This window comes from Medicago sativa, chromosome 4 (assembly GCF_051527215.1).
Source record: "Medicago sativa cultivar Bolivia chromosome 4, Bolivia_mono, whole genome shotgun sequence".
Taxonomy (NCBI): domain Eukaryota; kingdom Viridiplantae; phylum Streptophyta; class Magnoliopsida; order Fabales; family Fabaceae; genus Medicago; species Medicago sativa.
The window spans coordinates 77,710,955-77,730,277 of NC_140752.1; the positions used below are offsets into that span (position 1 = coordinate 77,710,955).

General features: G+C 31.8%; 1 protein-coding gene across 1 annotated transcript; it reads right to left on the reverse strand.

Annotated features, from left to right (window-relative positions):
- Window positions 1-14,148: 14,148 nt before the first annotated feature.
- LOC146932162 (uncharacterized) lies at window positions 14,149-15,137 on the reverse strand. Its single transcript, XM_085703801.1, has 2 exons — window positions 14,751-15,137; window positions 14,149-14,612 (listed from the first exon to the last, which is right to left on the reverse strand). Exons 1-2 carry the CDS (start codon window positions 15,025-15,027, stop codon window positions 14,341-14,343), a joined length of 549 nt encoding a protein of 182 aa, XP_085559927.1. The 5' UTR covers window positions 15,028-15,137; the 3' UTR covers window positions 14,149-14,340.
- Window positions 15,138-19,323: the final 4,186 nt, after the last annotated feature.

Consider the following 19,323-nt stretch of genomic DNA (forward strand, 5'->3'; position numbering starts at 1 on the left):
GCCGTACCAAAAGAAATTACAAGTATCTAATAGAAAGAAAAATTACGAGCAAAATAAAGGGTGATTGTCATGGTGTAATATGAAGGCAAGAATACAAAAACTGAAAAACAAAACAAATAAAGTTTAGGGGGCAGTTATCATTGAATTGTGTATAGTCTTTATTCATTGAGTGGTTATGAAATGAGGTAGTGATGTATAAACAATTAAATAGAAGATGGATACCATACGACTTTCAATTATTTATTGATTTGTTTTCACTCAACTCGTCATATGCTTCAAGTAAGCAAACTCCAATTTTAGAGCATAGCATATTCTTGACTTCATTAACCACTTAGTTATTTATTATAAACGGTTTGGTTTGGGCATATGCATGCCTCATCCCTATTTTCTTGGCTTGAATCACATATCATGCCAAACTTCTTTCTTACATACATCACTATCTAAGTAATTTATAAGGTAATTTTGCAGATGTAATAATATAAATATAAATACAAAATAGAACCGATAGGTTAAATCAAAATTTAGATTTGTTTGAATTTAAGTGTGAATGATTGGTTCTTCAAAAAAAAAAATGTGTGAATTATTGGTTGCACGTCAACTATAAAATAGTCAAATGAAGGATATAAGAGAATGATGACTCGTATACTAAAAATATATAAGATTTTAATGGAGATGTGATGTTAAGGTCTTGTGGTCTTGGTCAATAGTTTCTTGATGCTTTGGCATTCCCTTGGACTCTCAAACAAAGTGGTGGTAGAGTGAGATCGAACTTGGTTTGGGAGTGGATCATTGTGTATTTGATTGTTGTGTCAAAAGTATTTATGATGGTGTAGTTAGAAGACATGCTTTGTCTGTTGATAACGATAATATTACAAGTATCTGATGTGGAATACTCACATTTGAGTGGAGATTGTTGGAATTCAAGTTTGAGTGATTAGTCTCACATTAGCTATAAACATGCTAAATGAATATATAAGAGTGGTGATTAATATACTCAATGAAGATATTGTGTTAAGCTCTTTCCGTGCTCTTGGTCATTAGTTTTTTGCTCCATAATGTTCTCCAAAAACATAGTGTCAAAGTCTTTTAGTGTGCATGATCATTAGTTTGTTGTTGCTGCTATAGTGCTCTACTGAAACACAGTCCAAAAACTATTTGTTGAGAATGTGTTTGATATTTCAACTATAAGAAGAGACATTTCACTATTTTGGGAGCAATTTATTTTTGGCAACCTAAGGTATTTATGATAGAACTGCAATGGGGTATGTAGCTAGGTTATGTTACATTAGGGTTTAGTGAGGTGGATGGAGATTAGGTCATGTCAGGGGAGTCTCCTCGTATATGTTTATAAATAGGTCTAGTTAGCTCCTCATTAGGTTTAGGTTGGTGGGTCATATCCTCTTACTCGAATGATCGCCCACGTCATTAATCTGTTAATCCTGGATCCCTTATTGCTTGCGCCGAATCAAAAATGACATGGATCAGTGTTGTCCTACTAAGGCTATCAATTGAGGAGTGTGTTATACTAGGGTCATATGCATGGATACTCTATTTGAGCCTTAACATATATAACTGTGAGGGGCCGAACAAGTGTTCAAAATCTATATCGGTACATAAACCCTCCAAGCACGAGCTTTGTGAGGGTGAAGTGTTTGAGAAGTATCGCTCCATGTTTTTGACGTGGACCAAACACCGATTCCTCAAATATATCGGTACACAAGTTACCCAAACACAAGGCTTGTAAGAACGAGGTGATTGATAAAAAAAAAAATACATATCCTTTTGAGGTGTTTTATATCCTTGTCTTTCCTAATCATGAAACAGGTTAATTTGACATGGCTAGTCGGTTGGATACGTAGTAAAACGATGCATTTTGAACATCTCTCTCCCCATTGTTTCAAATTTCATAAACGTTTTGTTTGCTCGCATCACATTTATCTTGAACATTATGACATATCCTAAAATACGTTTTTTTTTCCTTTTTTTTTTTGAGAGATACGTTTTTTTTTTCCTGCATGACCAAAGATCAATTTTTGGACCAAATAGTAATTAATTTGTTACACCACTTTAACAATTTTTTTCGTTATATTAAAATGTGCAATAAAAGTATTCATGCAGGAATTGATATACTCTAGCTTTAATTGTCTTGAGGTAGGGCGGCTCTAACAGAAATGACGAATAGAATTTTAAACCATTTTCACTTAAATATTAAAAAATCTCACCTACATATATGTTTTTTTTATATCTGTTTGATTAGCACAGATACGTTAGCTAACACATAAGCTTTTGAGTGCAATTTGAAATACGTGTGCGATGAGTCTAACTAAAATTTGATTTTTTTTTTTTTTGGGTCAAGAAAATTTGATTTTGTTATTATTATAATTATAATAATATAGTCTAAGATATCCCCTAATAAAAATAATGTAATCTAAGATATGTTGTTCTCTTGGGACTAAGATACGGATCCGGTACATGGAAGGAACTTGATCTGCGAGTCCATATGATTTGTGTTTCACATGCAATCAATTTAAATTTTAAATTACCATCTATCAAGCTAACAATGCACGTAACACTACTTGGAGGTTCTCACCCATGTGCAGTGCCAACTTATCATTAAATACTGAGTAATTCGCAAGCAATCCCTATATCCTAAATTTGGTAATGATGTTCAAGGATAAGAAATAAGTCTTCATTGTTGTAATCCATTTACAAACTCATCACCTAACCTAAATTGCAATACAAATCAAATTGATTCAGATTAGGCAAACTTCCTAAAAGTTGAGAGAATCTTAAAAGGAATCTAAGTCTTTTGAAGTTAAAATTAACTTGGACATCCTAATTTTTACATAAATTCTCACCTACAAATGTAAGCCCAAATATATATTTTTTTAACTGAAAATCTTTCGTAAGTTAGAAGTTAATCCAAACTAAATTTAGTACATAAAATTGGTTTCTAGTTCATTGAATGCAATGAGGTTTTGTCTTTAATATTTGTTTTCATTTTATTTTACTATTTTCATCATCTTGATGTTAGTACTAAGTCATGTTTTTTAAGCGTCTGATTAAGATTGGATGTCTCATACATATTTTAGGATTGAATTTTATTATATTTATTAAACATAAAGTTCATCTTAAAATCTGGATCGTCTAATCTTAATTGGATTGCCGTATATCTTTATACTTCAAGCAGATCCAAGAAAATGACATGTTAGGATTGAGACTTGTTCAAACTTTCCTTAGTTGGAATATTATCCGTTCAAACTTTCTTTTGTTTGTTTGTTTGTTTGTTAAATTACTATTATTTTCTCTCAAATTAACCCTTACGTTGTTTGTGTTTGTTCCTCGTAACATTGTTCAACGGTTTTATCGGCAGAGGTTGCATGGTGGTTGCCTTTGTTGGAAGGAATGTGCATGAGGAGTAATGTTCTTGGTCATTGAAGATATTATCGTTACCAAAGAATTGACAAAGGGTGGGTGGATTAATGGTGGTTTTTTTTATGAAAGGAAGATGAACAAAGTTATAATTTTTTAGTAGGAATGAGCATATGTAAAATATGGATTAAATATGTGTTTGAGTTTCTAATGATCTCACAAATCAAAGTTTGAAGAGGAATAATGGAAGGATTCTTTGTTTTCACAAGTATGAAGATGGAGGAGAGAAAATTAGGGTTTTGAGGAGAGAATTGTTGTAGGATTTTGAGGAAATGAATGAGTGATTAAACCAGTCTAATCTAGAAAATTGAGTTTTCATTGCTACGCGTGCACGAGTTTTTGATGTTGTGTGCGCGAAAGCGTGATACACAAGATTCTGAAACATGCTAACTGTGCGTACACAAGAGTTTTCGTTCGTGAATGCAAATAAGAACACGATAACTCCCTGTGCACAAACACACAAATGGAAACATGGCGACACTACACGCAAGAATACACGTCGCAAGCTACACAAGCAGAAAATTGAATATCTTAAGAATTATGATACCAAGAGGCCTAGTAAACTATTAGCCACTAAACTAAAGCTTCTTATGGGTGATTCTACACACATAGAGCTTACAACGACACATAAGTCCCAAGAATACGCAAGAAAGATTTTCTGGTGTGTTACAAATGAGAAAACCGACAACATTTGAAGTAGTTTAGAATGTTACATAATGTTAATTCCAATGTCAATTATTCAAATAAAATATCTTTATATTCTAGCATTGTGGTCACACTAATGTGTATTTACTATTAGCCACTAAACTAAAGCTTCTTATGGGTGATTCTACACACATAGAGCTTACAACGACACATAAGTTCCAAGAATACGCAAGAAAGATTTTCTGGTGTGTTACAAATGAGAAAACCGACAACATTTGAAGTAGTTTAGAATGTTACACAATGTTAATTCCAATGTCAATTATTCAAATAAAATATCTTTATATTCTAGCATTGTGGTCACACTAATGTGTATTTACTATTCTCACTTCTATGTCGTTAAATTAAAAATATCTTTATATTCTAGCATTGTGGTCACACTAATGTGTATTTACTATTCTCACTTCTATGTCGTTAAATTAAATTTAGTACAATGATGCCAATAATGAAACGATCTAAATAGTAAGAGGTTAAACTCTTTAAACAAGTGATGGCGGATATTAATTACCACTAAACGACGGTGGAAACATCATACTTATGTCTATGATATCACTTTTTAATACAATGGTACAACTTCTAATTAGTACTACATCAATAGTATATAAAATCTCGTACGTATTGTACAACTCCAAAATGAAAAAATAGAAAAACTCAAAAATAAAGTAATAGTATTTCTCATGCAAAATGCAATGCAAATATATATTGGCCTTCTTCTCTTAAGATTTTAGGTACAGAGTACAAACGGATGGTACATGATTGTATCTTGATGCACTTTTAAGAATTTGATCCTAGACACGTGCTCAATCCCTATTCCACCGAAACAGGATCCTTGGTCAATTTTTAACCATTACAAATAATGTTGTCAAGATTTATTTCAGAACGTTCCACTTCAAGTCTCCAACCACATTTCTGTTTGGTTTAAAAGAGTGAAAAACATATGCTTGGTCCAACAATAGTTTTAGCTTGTACAATGAATATTAATTCATGCCATAATCAATCATTGTATGTTTGGTTGTGCCTAATATCAATATAACTAATTAGTTTATTGATCCAAACGTACACAATCAATAAAGTAACACATGGGTGCACCTCAATTACCGGCCAGGGAAAATAACTATTGGTAATAATAATGGTATGGTAAGTAAATATTAATGTCATGATCAATTATATTGACAGGTCTAGTCTTGAATTTAGACTTGTCTGTTAGGGAAGTAGATTGAACCCTTGTCCACTATTAAAAAGCCAGAAATGCAGCCATCAACCATAGTACTGTATTTTTATTACTTTGAATAAAAATCCACTGAGACCTGAGTCATTGAGTTATATTCTAGCAAGAAAATGACTTTTGACAGAATCCACAAGGAGGTCTCAATTATTCCACTGTCAAAGAATAAATGACACAGTAAAGAAAAAGAATCACTTGTTGTAGCAAAACTTGTGCTTTTTCATGAAAAACTTCTTATCTGTATGATACTGGCCTTTCTAAAGGAATCCTAGATGTATATTTATGGTGTAAATTAAGACTATCATAAAAGCAGGTTCAATGTGATCATATATTAGGTTGATCTTATTACATTTTTATCCCCCGCCATTCCCTTTCTTCCACTACCTCTATCTGACTCACTTTTCTGCTTCTTAAAGAGTCTCCAAAATTACATCTTCCAACAACTGAGAAAGAAAATAAAAAATTCTTTGATATATTTTTGCCATTCCACAAAGAGATGATTCTGTTTGAGACACTGGAGCATACCATATGGAAACATATCTTTCAATCAAATTTCAAATCGTAATTTGTTACATTGTGCATTAGTCTCCTTTTGCAAAATACAAACATTTTTGATACATTGTTAGAACTATTTTAAAGCAAAGTAGTATTATGGATCTGATTCATATATACTCCCTCCGTTCCTTTATAACTGTCACTTTTACAAAATTTTTTTGTTTCTAATTAACTGTCACTTTCAAAATTCAATGTAGCATTAAATGTTGTTTTTCCTATAATAGCCTTAGTAATTTATTGCAGAGAGAGAAATATATGAAATATGATATTAAATAATTAAGGATATTATAGGCAAAACACAAGTTATTGTATCAAAAGTAGTGAAATACATTTAATGTCTTGGTTTGTGTAAAAAGTCAAAATGTGACAATTAAAAAGGAACAGAGGGAGTACTTTTTTAGTGTAAAGATTCTTTTATTTTATACCGTCAATAACTCAATATCAATAAAAAATTGTTTAATTTTAAATCTAATCAACTTCTAAAATCCCATATATAAACAATTGTGATTCATTGACGGCGTAAAAGTTTTTGAAATGAGAGCGTATCAAAAGTAAACTATTATTGAATGATAAATGTTACATAGTTTTAATAATAAAATTATTTCGAGTCTCAAATTCACAATAATTTTATTGTCCATTTATAAGATAGATAGACATATGTGATAGTTTCGTAGGATCCATTAATGAGATCTACTTAATCACTAAGCTATCATATGTGTCCATTTATCTCATAAATGGACACTAAATGAAGGAAAGTAAATGGAAGAAATCCAAACTCTAGAACTCCATATTGATGGTATATAAAAAAATGTATACAAGTGACATGGCATATATATCTAGCTACTTTGAATAAATACATGATGTACAAATACTTATGTGATTGCTCTTATATTGATGTAACGATTATGATGATTTAGGCTTCCCTAATCATTCAAATTAAATAGCCTATCTAACTTATCACTCAAATCAATTTATAGTTAACATGAAACTATATATAACTAAATGTAATTGTACAATATATTTTCAAAACATGCTTAGAAAAACTATATTTATAATTTATTGATTTAAATAAGGGTTAAGAACGTTTTTTAGCCCATAAAAAATTAAAATTTTTCAAGTCTAGTACCCATAAAATTTTAATGCTAATTTTAATCCTCTCTAATATTGTTGTTTGTAAGAATAGTCTTTATTTTAAAAATTATTTAGAAAGAATGAATACTTTTAATCTACAAAACAATTATTATAAAATGTAAATATGGAATAAAAGTGGATTGTTTTTCGGAACTAGACTTAAAACTCCTAATTTTATAGGGACTAAAACATATTTAACATTTTAAATAAATATCCGTAATTGGTTATACTCTACTTAACATTTTTTTTTTTTTTGAAAGAACTTAACAAATTTTCTTGAAAATTTGATTACTATTTTAGGGAGTTGAAAAGTTGATTTAGAAAGATAGTAGATATATTTTTCTGGCCTCCTCATCATGGGGCTGTGATAGTGGGTTCCCCACTAAATCCCATTGTAACCTTTCTGTTTGATATGGACACAAATTTGACCATAATTATCCATTCTTTGGTGGTCGGTTTAATCAATGCATCCATTTAAAGTTTCTCAGTTGCTTCAAGGTAAAAATAGTTTTGGCACCCACCTCTCAAAGCTCATATACATTTTTTCACTTACGCTTTCGTCAACTTGTTTAGTTACATGCAAACATAAAATCAATAATCTAATAGCAATACACAATATACATACATAGTCAGTATATGTCATTCCAACATAAATGTTTTAGGTCAAAGACAACCTGTTTAACTAACATAAAAGATTAATTTGGAACATATAATTTTTTTCACACATCTTCTAATTAATTTATCAACTATCCCCACGCAAAATGAAAATGATATCCCATTACTTATTATTATCTAGTGGATGGTGATATGGAGTACTTGAATCTCTCTCTATGCTTCACTTTATTTCCTTAGAAAAAATATATGGAACCATCATCATGATTTAAACAGCAACAAGCAGTGATGACTTGTACTGTTCAAAATTATGTTGGATGAGTCCCCACATTTGACAGGCATACGTGTGATCCACATGTTCTTGTTGCAAATATGACTAAAACTACTACTAGTACTAGATATATCGTTGCTGCACTTCTCAAACATTGTTCTCTCGGTCTTTTTCTTGCCTCTGTTTGCTATATTAATTAACTGTGTACAGTGCATGGTTTCTATAGATATATTCATTCCATTTATCTCATACCACCTACCTTACAATTATTGTTTTTTCAGTAATCGGTTGTTTGGACTGTTGTACAACTCCTACTAGTTTTTTTATTTTTAAATGATAAATATTAGTAATAAATTGTTAGATTAATACTTACTCGTTCATTTGAGTTTTGTTGCATGCATAACTTCGAACTTTTTATCTCTTATCTCAAATTAGTTAAGTTATTCAAAACCATGTACAGCTCTTCCTAATGTTGTGGTGAAATTAAAAATCTTTGACCATATTATTTTTTAAGATAATTTTAAAAATTAAATTAATCAATTTCAAAAGACTAATATAATTTTTCCTTAAAAAAGAAAGACTAATATAATTTTAAAAATTTGTTAATTTCGTAAATCTAATTGTTCTTCGTCTGCAATTTTAGAATTAAATCGGGAATATATATATAAAAGTAATGCAAGTTGAACACGATGCTTTTGGTTTTTGTTGAATCAATTAGGAATAAGTTAAACATTAAATATAATGTGAGAGATATATCACATATACACGATGTCTTAAGATTTTTGATTGAAGTATGATGTCTCTGTCTTTTATGGTTTAATATCATTCCTCCCTCATAGCTACAATGTAAAACCCTTTCTCCCACCACCCCAACCTCACGTAGTAAATAATGTGTGTACTACAACTACCACAACATGTGTAATTGCGTACAAATGAGCTTCATATTTATGGGGATTTCCTTTTTCTGCCAACTGAAAATTAAATGAAGAAAAAAGAAGCCTCTCCCCTCTTATTTTTGTTCATGAAGGTTTTGTCATGATAAGATAGACCAAAAGTTATGTCAATATCGTTTATTTACTTATGAAATTCCATCTATTTCAAATAAAATAAGTTGTATAAAAATAAAACCTAGTGCTTGATCTTCTTATAAACAATACCTTTTTTCAGGATCTCACTCACTTCCTTCCACTTATCAGTCCTTTATTTTTGCCTCATCGTGGTTAATCTATTTTCTTGGAATCTTTAACAATTTATAGTAACTTTGGATATTTTTAATTCATCTTGTGTAGCAAATAATCATTTTTTTAGAGGAAGCAATCATACTTTAACAGTGTATGAAATTAATTGAGATATTATATAGTACTGTCAAAAGGTAAAAAAAAACAAATAAAATTTGTTGGTTTCTTAAATTCCAAATTTCCCCAACTACGCACAGGTCAAATTAAGACACCTTTGTAATCTGAGGAGGAAATCTTTTTGATACAGAGGATATTTTGGCAGTTACTATGCTAATGACTCATTCCATGGTCCTTGTTAATTTGTCAATATGAATTGAATTTGAAGGTTCGAAAATGTATAAAAAGTTAGTTGGATAAACCATCAAATGCCAAGTACGTCTAATTCATAAATAATCACGTATGCTATAGTCCATAAAATATATACTATTTGATAGATGACCAAACACAAAGCTTTACATAGATTTGATACTTTGAAAGCACGATTTTGTTGATAGCAAGGGGGATCAGATTATACGCATATATACATATTTGAATCTCTAATGCATTAGGAGTATCATTTTCAAGTGTATAATTTGATAAAATAGCTATAAACTAGTATTTTTTTTGTCCACAATAACTTATCTTTCTCTACAATTTTTCATTTGAACCTTTAAAATACAATTTTTATTAAGTTGTTCGATTTCTGCTACTAATATTTTTTCTTCCTCTAACAATTTAACCACAAATATTTGCATATAAGAAAAATGTTACAGTAATATTTTTTTTGCAGCTTTTACAACGACGGGTCATAAAACAGCAACAATATTGTGAACATTAAATTATTGTACATATAGCTGCAAGCCTGCAATAGTGTTCCAACAATTTTTTGACTGCTTCCAAAATTTTCAGTGCTAGCATTTGGAATTTCTTCATTAGAATCAGGCTCAACTTGTAAGTAGACAACAAGAATAAGTTGATATAGTAAACATGAATAGAGAAAGTTTTGGAAATGTAAAGGTATGTCGTCAAATAAATAAGGAAAGAGTTCCAAATTGAGTCTTTAAACAGATTGAAATAAGTCAAACAAGCAACTGTAGATCTTCAGTATATCAACCAACATTCAGACAACAAGTGCAGATATCGGACATGTATAGATACTGATAATAATTTAAAAATAAATTAAAATTCATTGAATGTATACATACAACGTACACCAAACATGCTTTCAATCTACAGTGCTTGTGCTAAATAGTTGCTACTATTGTCTAATTATCAAAACATGTTAAATAGATTATCACTGATCACACCACAATGTCATCCTGTTATATTTGCAAATTGTCGAGGGTTCTTAAGATATTAAATATATAAGTCACATATCTTATATATATACAACATTTAGCTCATTCATATATAGTCGATATGAGAGCAACCAGTCATACTTTGAACCAACACAAATGACAATCATGCTTCCCGAATTTGAGTTATATGTATCTACTTTCCCGAATTTCCAAACAATGCAACTTGTCAGTTTCCACTTTCAACTAGCAATGCTATCCAATAGTGGTTACAGTTGATCAGTTCAGTTTTTGAATTGTTTCTGAAATTTGTCATAGAGCAGTACTATTTTAGCATCAGGCAGCCTTTTGGGATCTGCTCAATCAATTGGAATTTCAACTTTCGGTTGCAGCAATCTATATTTTGTCATGGTCATGGCAGTGGAAGTGCTTAATAGTTCTTTTGTTCTAAGTATTTTATATTTCTATGATTAATCAATTTTTTCCCCTACAATCAGGATTCAGCAGCAGGGTGGTGCGGTCCCTCTGTGCATGTATACATTGTAATTTGTAATTGTAATATTAGGCACATTCCTCCATTTTTATCATAAATGTGCATGACCATGGAGATACTCATTTTTTGATATTTAAAAGGTCTCATGTGTACACATCACTCATTTGTAATTTTTTAATAGCAGTACTTAAAGCCCCTTCCCCAACAAGTCGATTAAAAAAAATAATTAACTTTATGTAGGAGGTTATAGTAGGTATTTCATGACTAATGTAGGGGTGAAGGTATGAGAGGAAGGGTATCGGGTAAAATTTCCCCTTCCCCAACAAAACTTCCAATTTTTTTGGGTTCCTTTTGTGTTACACACCAGAAAAAGTATTTTCTCACCCCCACCCCCCCCCCCCCCCCCCTCCCCCCCCCCCCATTTGCACTCCTATCCCCTATATAACACAGATCCGGGGAAAAATGTTTTTTTTCTTCAAATTAACGCATGCTTAAAAAAAACGAAAGATCAATTTATATATGATGAATGTGAATAGCATATTGTGCGGTAATCTTGACTTTGGTTGACAAATTTTGTTTATAACTAAAAGTTAATTTTATTTCAAATTAATTTTAATGACAAACAAAATCCGTCACCAGAAGTCAATTTGTATATATGATGAATGTGAATGTTAGGTAGTACACTAAAACTGACTTCTAGTGATATTTAGCATGTCACCAGAAGTCATTTTTTTTATTGTGGATCTTTTCATTTTTTTTTATTGAAGGGAGGTCGTTAGGCCAGCTTTTATCTTTTTAAACATCCAGTAATTTGGCATAGGGTGAGGGTATGTGATTTTGCTTTTAAGAAAGAAAGGTTTGAAATTTATTAGAATGAAGGAGCGACGAACATTCACGTTGTTAATGAAAGCTTCTTTTTACACTTCCGAGTAGTTCAGAATCAGATGGGTAAATCTAAAAAAACCTATTCCTATCTTTCAAATTGGTAAATAAAGTGTAATTTTTAAAAATAACTATGGGTAAAGGCAGTCGTCGTCATGGATTGTGCTTTTTTGTGACTCCAAACTACTATAAATATGTTATTAACCCAATAGAGGTGCTATATCCAGCGACAAAATGAATCACGAATGCTTCCAGAATAAAAACTAGCCAATAAAAATCATGCATTCAGCTAAATACACGAAATGTTGATGGAATACATTGAGGCTTGGTGGAATTCACAATGCTCGTGAACAGTGGCGGATCTTCTTGGGAGCCCATGGTAGCCATGGCTCCCCCCAGATCTAATATAAATACCATATTACACAGATATATCAGAAGTTGTGCCTGTGTCGCTGCGGAAATTGAAGTTGTTTTGCGTTATTTGGTCGTGAGTTCGACCCCTTCCATCTCTTTTTTCTTCATATTTTTATTTTAATTTCACAAAAAATGGCCAAGCAGGACTCGAACCGTTGATCAAAAGGTGGTATCCAAGCTCTATGAACCAACACACCACATATCATCTTGTTTCTGTTATGTGAAAAATCTTATATATATATGTAACAAATATTTGGCTCCCCCCAAATATTTTGTCAAGATCCGCCACTGCTCGTGAATAATTCGCTTTCCATTATTTCGCTATATATATCTTTTACCTTGACCCAATTGTATATTACAATCCTGGTTAAACCATGTCTTACTTTGACATCATAATGTTTTTCGTGTGTGCACAGTTTTCCTTTTTTATAATCAAAATTGAATTAATGACAATATTAGAAGTACATCGACTCGAATACAAAACAAAACATGGTGAGTTTCAAGTTATGTGCACCCTTTATAATCAAACACAAATAACTAGACCAGTTATATGTTTTCATACATAGAAACTGGTCTAGAATGTCTCGAGAATGATGGTTGGACTGGTAGACTTCTAAGGACAATACTTCGTCTACTCTCAAGTCTTTACATGATTAAGTGATAGTAGAGATTTTTAGATAAAAAAGGTGTACCTTCGATTGTGTCTGGATAATGGTATTTATAGTGTGAAGAACGAGTCTTGGAGGTCATAACATCCACGCCATTGAACATGAATCATCACCGTGTGTACCTTCTAACTAATATTATGTACATCACTCCCAAATTATTACTTGTTGGTGAAGCTAGGAAATAGCCAAGGTATCAGTTGATGTCCTCTACAATGATTCCCTTTCATCAAGCAATTCTCGTTGAAGAATAAACTTTGTCCCTCAACTATGCGTTCCTTATCTACTCTAATAGAGCGTTAACTGCAATTGTTTTTGGGTTTTTTTATCATAAAAATATCAAAAATAGACTGTGTTTGATTGATTGTGTGTTTACTACTTTGTACAAAATATGTATTTATAAACCCACTTGGATTGGTCTGGATGTGTTGGTTTGTGCTCCTCAAGTTTTCAAGTTTGATTATCCCCGATGCCAACTTGGACGAGTTAGTCTAGCTTCTTAAAATAAACATAGGTATTTATGAGAAAAACTATTCCTATGGCCGATATGACATGCACTACAATGTCTAGCTTTGCTCGACTATTTTGGCGGTTAGTGTGTTAGTTTCCCCTCGTTGAGGGGTTTGTGGTGCCCCCACATACAACTCCCAGCTTCCCACTTCACGACATGATTCGTTGACAAGGTCCATAATGTGCAACCTTCCCTCAAAATATGCGTCCTTACTCATCGCTCTTTACGGTTAGAAGCACTATAAACGAGGAGTGTGGATTTAATGCCTCATTGTCCGGTTTTACTGAGTTTTGACTCGGTCTTAGGTCTCCAAGACCCGCATACTAATATGTAGACTTGAGAAAGAGTCAGATATCCCCAACTCGACATGAAAGTCACCTGTTAATAATTATTTTTAGGTGTAAACATTACTATTCTCTTTACATTTATTATAATAAAAGTACTCCAATGGTTGAGAAGGATAAAATCATCATACGTTTTCTTTTATTTATAATATTTTCTTATTAATTCATGTGAAATAATCAAATACATATTGAGTTACTGAGATAGTATTTCAGAATTATAAGAATAAGTGAGAAGGGGGAAAAAACAGAAATCTAATATAACATAGAGAGTGGGAAAAACTACAAATCTTACGGTAAATGTCTAGAGTTATAATTCGTTAAGCTTATTCCGAAACACAACAATTATGTTGTTATTCAGATGCTCCACAATATACCTTGATCAGTACAACAATGATAAAATTGGAGAGGGTAAAATCCTTTATTTTAATTTGGTGAAAAATACATTGAAAATAAAAAGAGAAAACTATAATTCAAAATTTGGTGACAAATACATTGAAAATAAAAAGAGAAAACTATAATTCAAAATATGCATTATTTCCACTTTCCAAGAGCTAGCTAGCTATGGAAAGTTGTTGGAACTGAACATTTTTTTCAAGGCCATGACGGCCAGAAGGGACGAATCATTGGCATAATAGCAAACTTCATTTGTCCAACGTTGCAATGTAATCCATTTTTCTCACCGCATGCAAAGTAATAAGGCTTCCATTTGTTTAACACAAACTTGAATCCCTCTCCAACACCTTGTGTGTGATTTGCCAGCATCTTAGCCTTCTTCACATCACATTTCATGAAGCTCTGCCAAGTTGGAAACATGTATACGCTGTGTGGGAAACTCGTTGCATTTGGAGCATCATACTTGAAAACTATACATGCATAAATATCAAATATTAACATCATATAGGAATTCATCCCGTAAGTACAATCAAATTGTAAAAGGCTAAATGAACATTGGAGTATATGTTAGAACAATATAATGGAGTTTATAATAAATGGAAGCTTACCGAGAGTATCATTGAGATAAAAAGGACCATTCTTAATAGCCCAATCAGAGTAGTTATAGCCAAAGTGCCAATTTTGAGAGCCACCAACAATGATCTTCTTAGGTTGTTGTTCTGTCTTATTTATTTGATGATGATGGTTTCCAAATCTGGACCACCAATCAGTGTAGTTGAAATTACCAAAGGAGGGCCAGTCTTTGTTTGCCATAGTAACCGTAAACATTGAAGCGGTTATTATAACTAGTAAGGTGAGGACATGAACAATGTTGGTGGAGGCCATTTTCTGATTCGATGTTGTCTCTTGGCTGCTTTCTAAGTTCTAAATAAAGCAAGGGAGTGTGTTTTTTTTTTTTTTTTTTTGAGAGAAGCAAGGGAGTGTGTTAGCGTTGTGATTTGGCAAGAGTTATGAAGGGGGTTTATATAGAGGTGCTAGTGATAGAAGATTAAAGCGTTAGGCAGTAGGCATGAAATATAGGTGGTGGTGTGGAATGACCAAATTGACTTTTAATTAGTCTTTATATAAGTGGGGTAGAACTTAGAAACAAGTTGAATATAACATTGTTGTTTTTGGATAGGACACAATTTACATAGTTACAATACCATAAGGAGATAGATTTATGTAAAATAAATTATTAATATCTTACATTTTTGTGGTTAATAAAGTATTTGATGTGATTTATGAGATATATTTATAAAAAAAAGTACCACCAGAATATGAAAGATTTATTTATTTTACTCTATTTTTTACCCCAAAACCTTCCCCTTATCTCCTTTCCATTTGGGTATGTTTGACGTTTTAAGAGGGAAAACTTTGGAAGAAAGGAAGTAGAAGGAATGAAGAGTTTTGAGAGGGAAAGTCCTTGGAGTGTTTATGTTTTTCTTCATAATACAAAAAAAATTTAATTTGAAAAAACTCAAAAATACTTTCGATGAGGATGTTTAAGGATTTTAGATTAGGATTTAGATAATTTTTTCAAATTATTTTTATGTTGTTATAATACTCTAAAAATTTAAAATATATTAATCATTAACATTCTCTCGTGTCATTTCTCTAAAAAAATATTTTCTTGTATAAGATGGAAGAATTCTATTTCTTTCCACTCTTTCTATTATCAAACTTTAAATTGTGTTAATTTGTGTTGTACATGGGAATGGTAATTTGAATTGAGACATGATCACAAGGTTAAAAAAAATAACTTATTTGTCAGGAGTGAAAATAAAATGTATGCAAAAACAACTAAATAATTCAACTGAAAATGTCAATATTTTTAGGCCGCAAACATTCACTCGAGTTCAAACTTAAAAACTTGCAATTGTGCATAGATTTTATATGATGTTTGTCACTACAATATTGACAGAAATGATCACTTTGGGCAAAGTTTGAAAATTAAAGACCAAAATAATTCTTTTAAAAGATAAAAGTAAAATAAATTTTAAAAATAAGATAAAATACCAAATGTATATATGTTAGCGTCGTGTTGCTATCATGAGAGGGAAGTAAAATGAGGAAAAGGTCAAATGGACGTGTTGCTGTTATGAGGTTTGAATTTTATGAGGGTAAAACCATTGTTTCTTACCATTAATGCACATTTAACTGAATCTAGTACTAGGTAGGAAGTTTCACATACAAAACCCTAAATATTCAACATGATTTAATAATGCTGAATTAAATACACGCCTTTGAGTGACGGGATGATGACGGCTTGGTGGCATGTTAATTTTTTTTTTTTTTGTCATTGATGAGTTAACAGTCCAATTAAAATCTTTATGCTGACAATAAGTCATCATTGCAAAAATTATAGGTGTCATCCTCCAAAAAAGGAAGCAAGAGACAAGGATAAAAGACTAACATGATGGCATAACTAAGACATCCTATTCCATACCAAATTTCACCACAAGTTGACTTTCCAAATGTGATTTCTGAAAATATTCTAAAGTGCTTATCAAGCATTCTCTCGAGAATGAGTGCTATCAAGAATGTAGGTTCTGAAGGCAGCAACATATTATCACCCTTATGGACTTAAAATCTTGTGTTGAAGGAGCATAGTTATGGGATCCGTATGGTATCAGTCTGGAGTTGGAAAAGAGAGACATTTGTCCCTAGAAACATTTAGGTGCAATTGATGCTAAATCTTTCAATGCAAAGGCACAATAGAGAAACTACATCGATCACTTGCCTTCATTGAATGGAAGCAATTTTAAAGATTGCAAACAAATTCTTTTTTTTGAATCAGCATAATTTATTAGGCTAACAACCCCGCACAAGACGTAATAGTTGTGCCGCAATCAAATATATTGTTGTAAGCTAATCCATTTGTCCAAGATGAAGTTATAGGAAGCACAATAGCATTGTTGTAAGCGAATCTATCCAGAAAAATTATAACCGATTGGTGTCGTTGAAATAAGACATCTCAACGAAGATCTCTATCTATGATTGCATCTTGAATTAATTAGGTATAGTATATGCCAGACACGATCAGTCAGTCTGCGTTGTCTCTAGTAATTGCAATTGCAACACTCAAACAGAACAATAGCAACAACAATAACACATATTTCCCTCCTCGCCAGAAAATGTTCACGAGTGGATATTCTAAAAGAGAAAAACTAAGAAACAGGTGAACAATATGCCCTTGACTCTAACTTGTTCAAGAATTTACCACAATCTCTTCCATCAACAATGCACGGCTTTTCAAATCATAGGCATATTCTTTAGTGAGAAAATGATGTTTTAAGTTAGTCAACCGAAAATAATGCAACTTTGAAGAAAATAATTAGAAATCTGAATAAAATTGCTTGGAAAGCAAACAAAAAAAGACATTGAAGAAAATTAGAAAGAAATGAAATCACTGATATATCAGTGATATAGAAGTATATATCAGTGATAATATATCAGTGATATAGATATATATTTCCAGAATATATCAGTGATATAATTTATATATATCATATATAAATTATATATGATATATATAATTTCCAATTATGTTTTTAGTAATTTCTTTCTAATTTCTATGGATGCTTGATCCTTAGCGTATCTTTTCACTTATATTTTGTTTAACATTTAATTGTCTATCCAATGTGGGACATACAACTTACAACACTTCAACATTGCTTGGTCCAAATGTTTTTATACTTGCTTGGCCATTTTATTGATTGCATTATTGCATTTCAACCTAGGGAGTTGCTGGTCTGCAAGAGGATTTTACCTCCTCAATTAGGTATGTCCTTATTATTTTGAAGAAGCTAAAATGAAATTTATTTAAAACACAAAATCCTAGCAAGCATAAGGAATGCTAAGCTAGGAGACTTAAAGAGCAACATACAAAGGATAAGTGTTCGTATATATACGGAACAACCAAACAAACACCATGTATAAAATACAAACTTCTACAAGCAAACCAAAAACACCCTCCACAAAGGCCCTCGAAACCAATAAAAACCAAACACCAAACCAAACACCATGTATCAAATTTTCCATGTTTGAGGGAAAATTTGAGCGAATTTGATTGAAAATCATCGAGTGTCTTGTTCACGGGAATAGATTGAGAAATGGATAGAAATTAGGTTTGTTCTTGGAGAGCTTGTTGAAGCTAATTTCTTGTAACAATTTTGTATCTCTTTGTAAAGAACTAATTGATAGTGGATTTGAGAGATCAATCTCTCCCCAGAGTAGGTCATTGTTGGACCGTACTTGGTAAACATTTATGGTGTTGTTATCTTTTCTCTACTTTCTTTATCTTGTTTATTCTTTGATTCGATTGTAGTTTTGTTATGCACTTGGTTTCTAGATTAGACCTAGATTGTTGTTGCTGCTGCTTGTGTTTATTTTGGTTATTGGTTGCCATTGATACTTGTCCCACAAATCTAAATTTGATTGGTGTGAGGTTTGCAGTTCACAAATTCACAACATGTGAATTAATCAGTATTAGAATAAGTAGGATTCAAAACGGTTTTAAATAACTGTCGTCTAAACAATATTGATCGCATCCAATTTTTTATATTTCGAAAAACTGTAGTCAAATTAATGTGGCCAATGCAACCTCAATCATATTAGTGTTGTTGTTTCGATAACATATAAATTGTCACAACCAAGTTGGCGGTGGCAAATATCCTTTATTATAAAAGCTAGAGTTGATTAGCTAGCATGTTTGCCCTAATCACTAGCTTTTTTTTTCCCTCCTAAGCATGTATCTAATCTCAGCCATTGGTTTAAATTCTATGTTAATCTAATCTCAGCCGTTGGTTTCAAGGCTATGTTTAAACTACTCATTTCCTCTCTCATACAGATATGTCATAATGGCCATTGAAAACGTAGTTAATGCTAATCAAATCACCATAACTCCTAACGATTACCATCACCTACCACTACCATCTCCCACCATTATCGTCTCTTACCATCATTTTTATCTACAGAAACTCTTAACGATTGCTAAAGGCGAAGTTTCCCCCAAATTTTACCACTAAAGTTATAGGAAGATATGCGTTTTACCACTAAATTTTACCACTATAGAATACGATAGTCATTCACGTTAAAAACACGCGAGTGAATATACCTAGCTAAAATTTCTTTACAAAA

Bases quoted from the DNA above. Each gene is read 5' to 3' on its own strand.
- LOC146932162 (XM_085703801.1), bottom strand. From the start codon at position 15,027: ATGGCCTCCACCAACATTGTTCATGTCCTCACCTTACTAGTTATAATA. The intron at 14,613-14,750 runs GTAAGCTTCCAT...ATGCATGTATAG, and splicing joins TTATCTCAATGATACTCTCG to TTTTCAAGTATGATGCTCCA.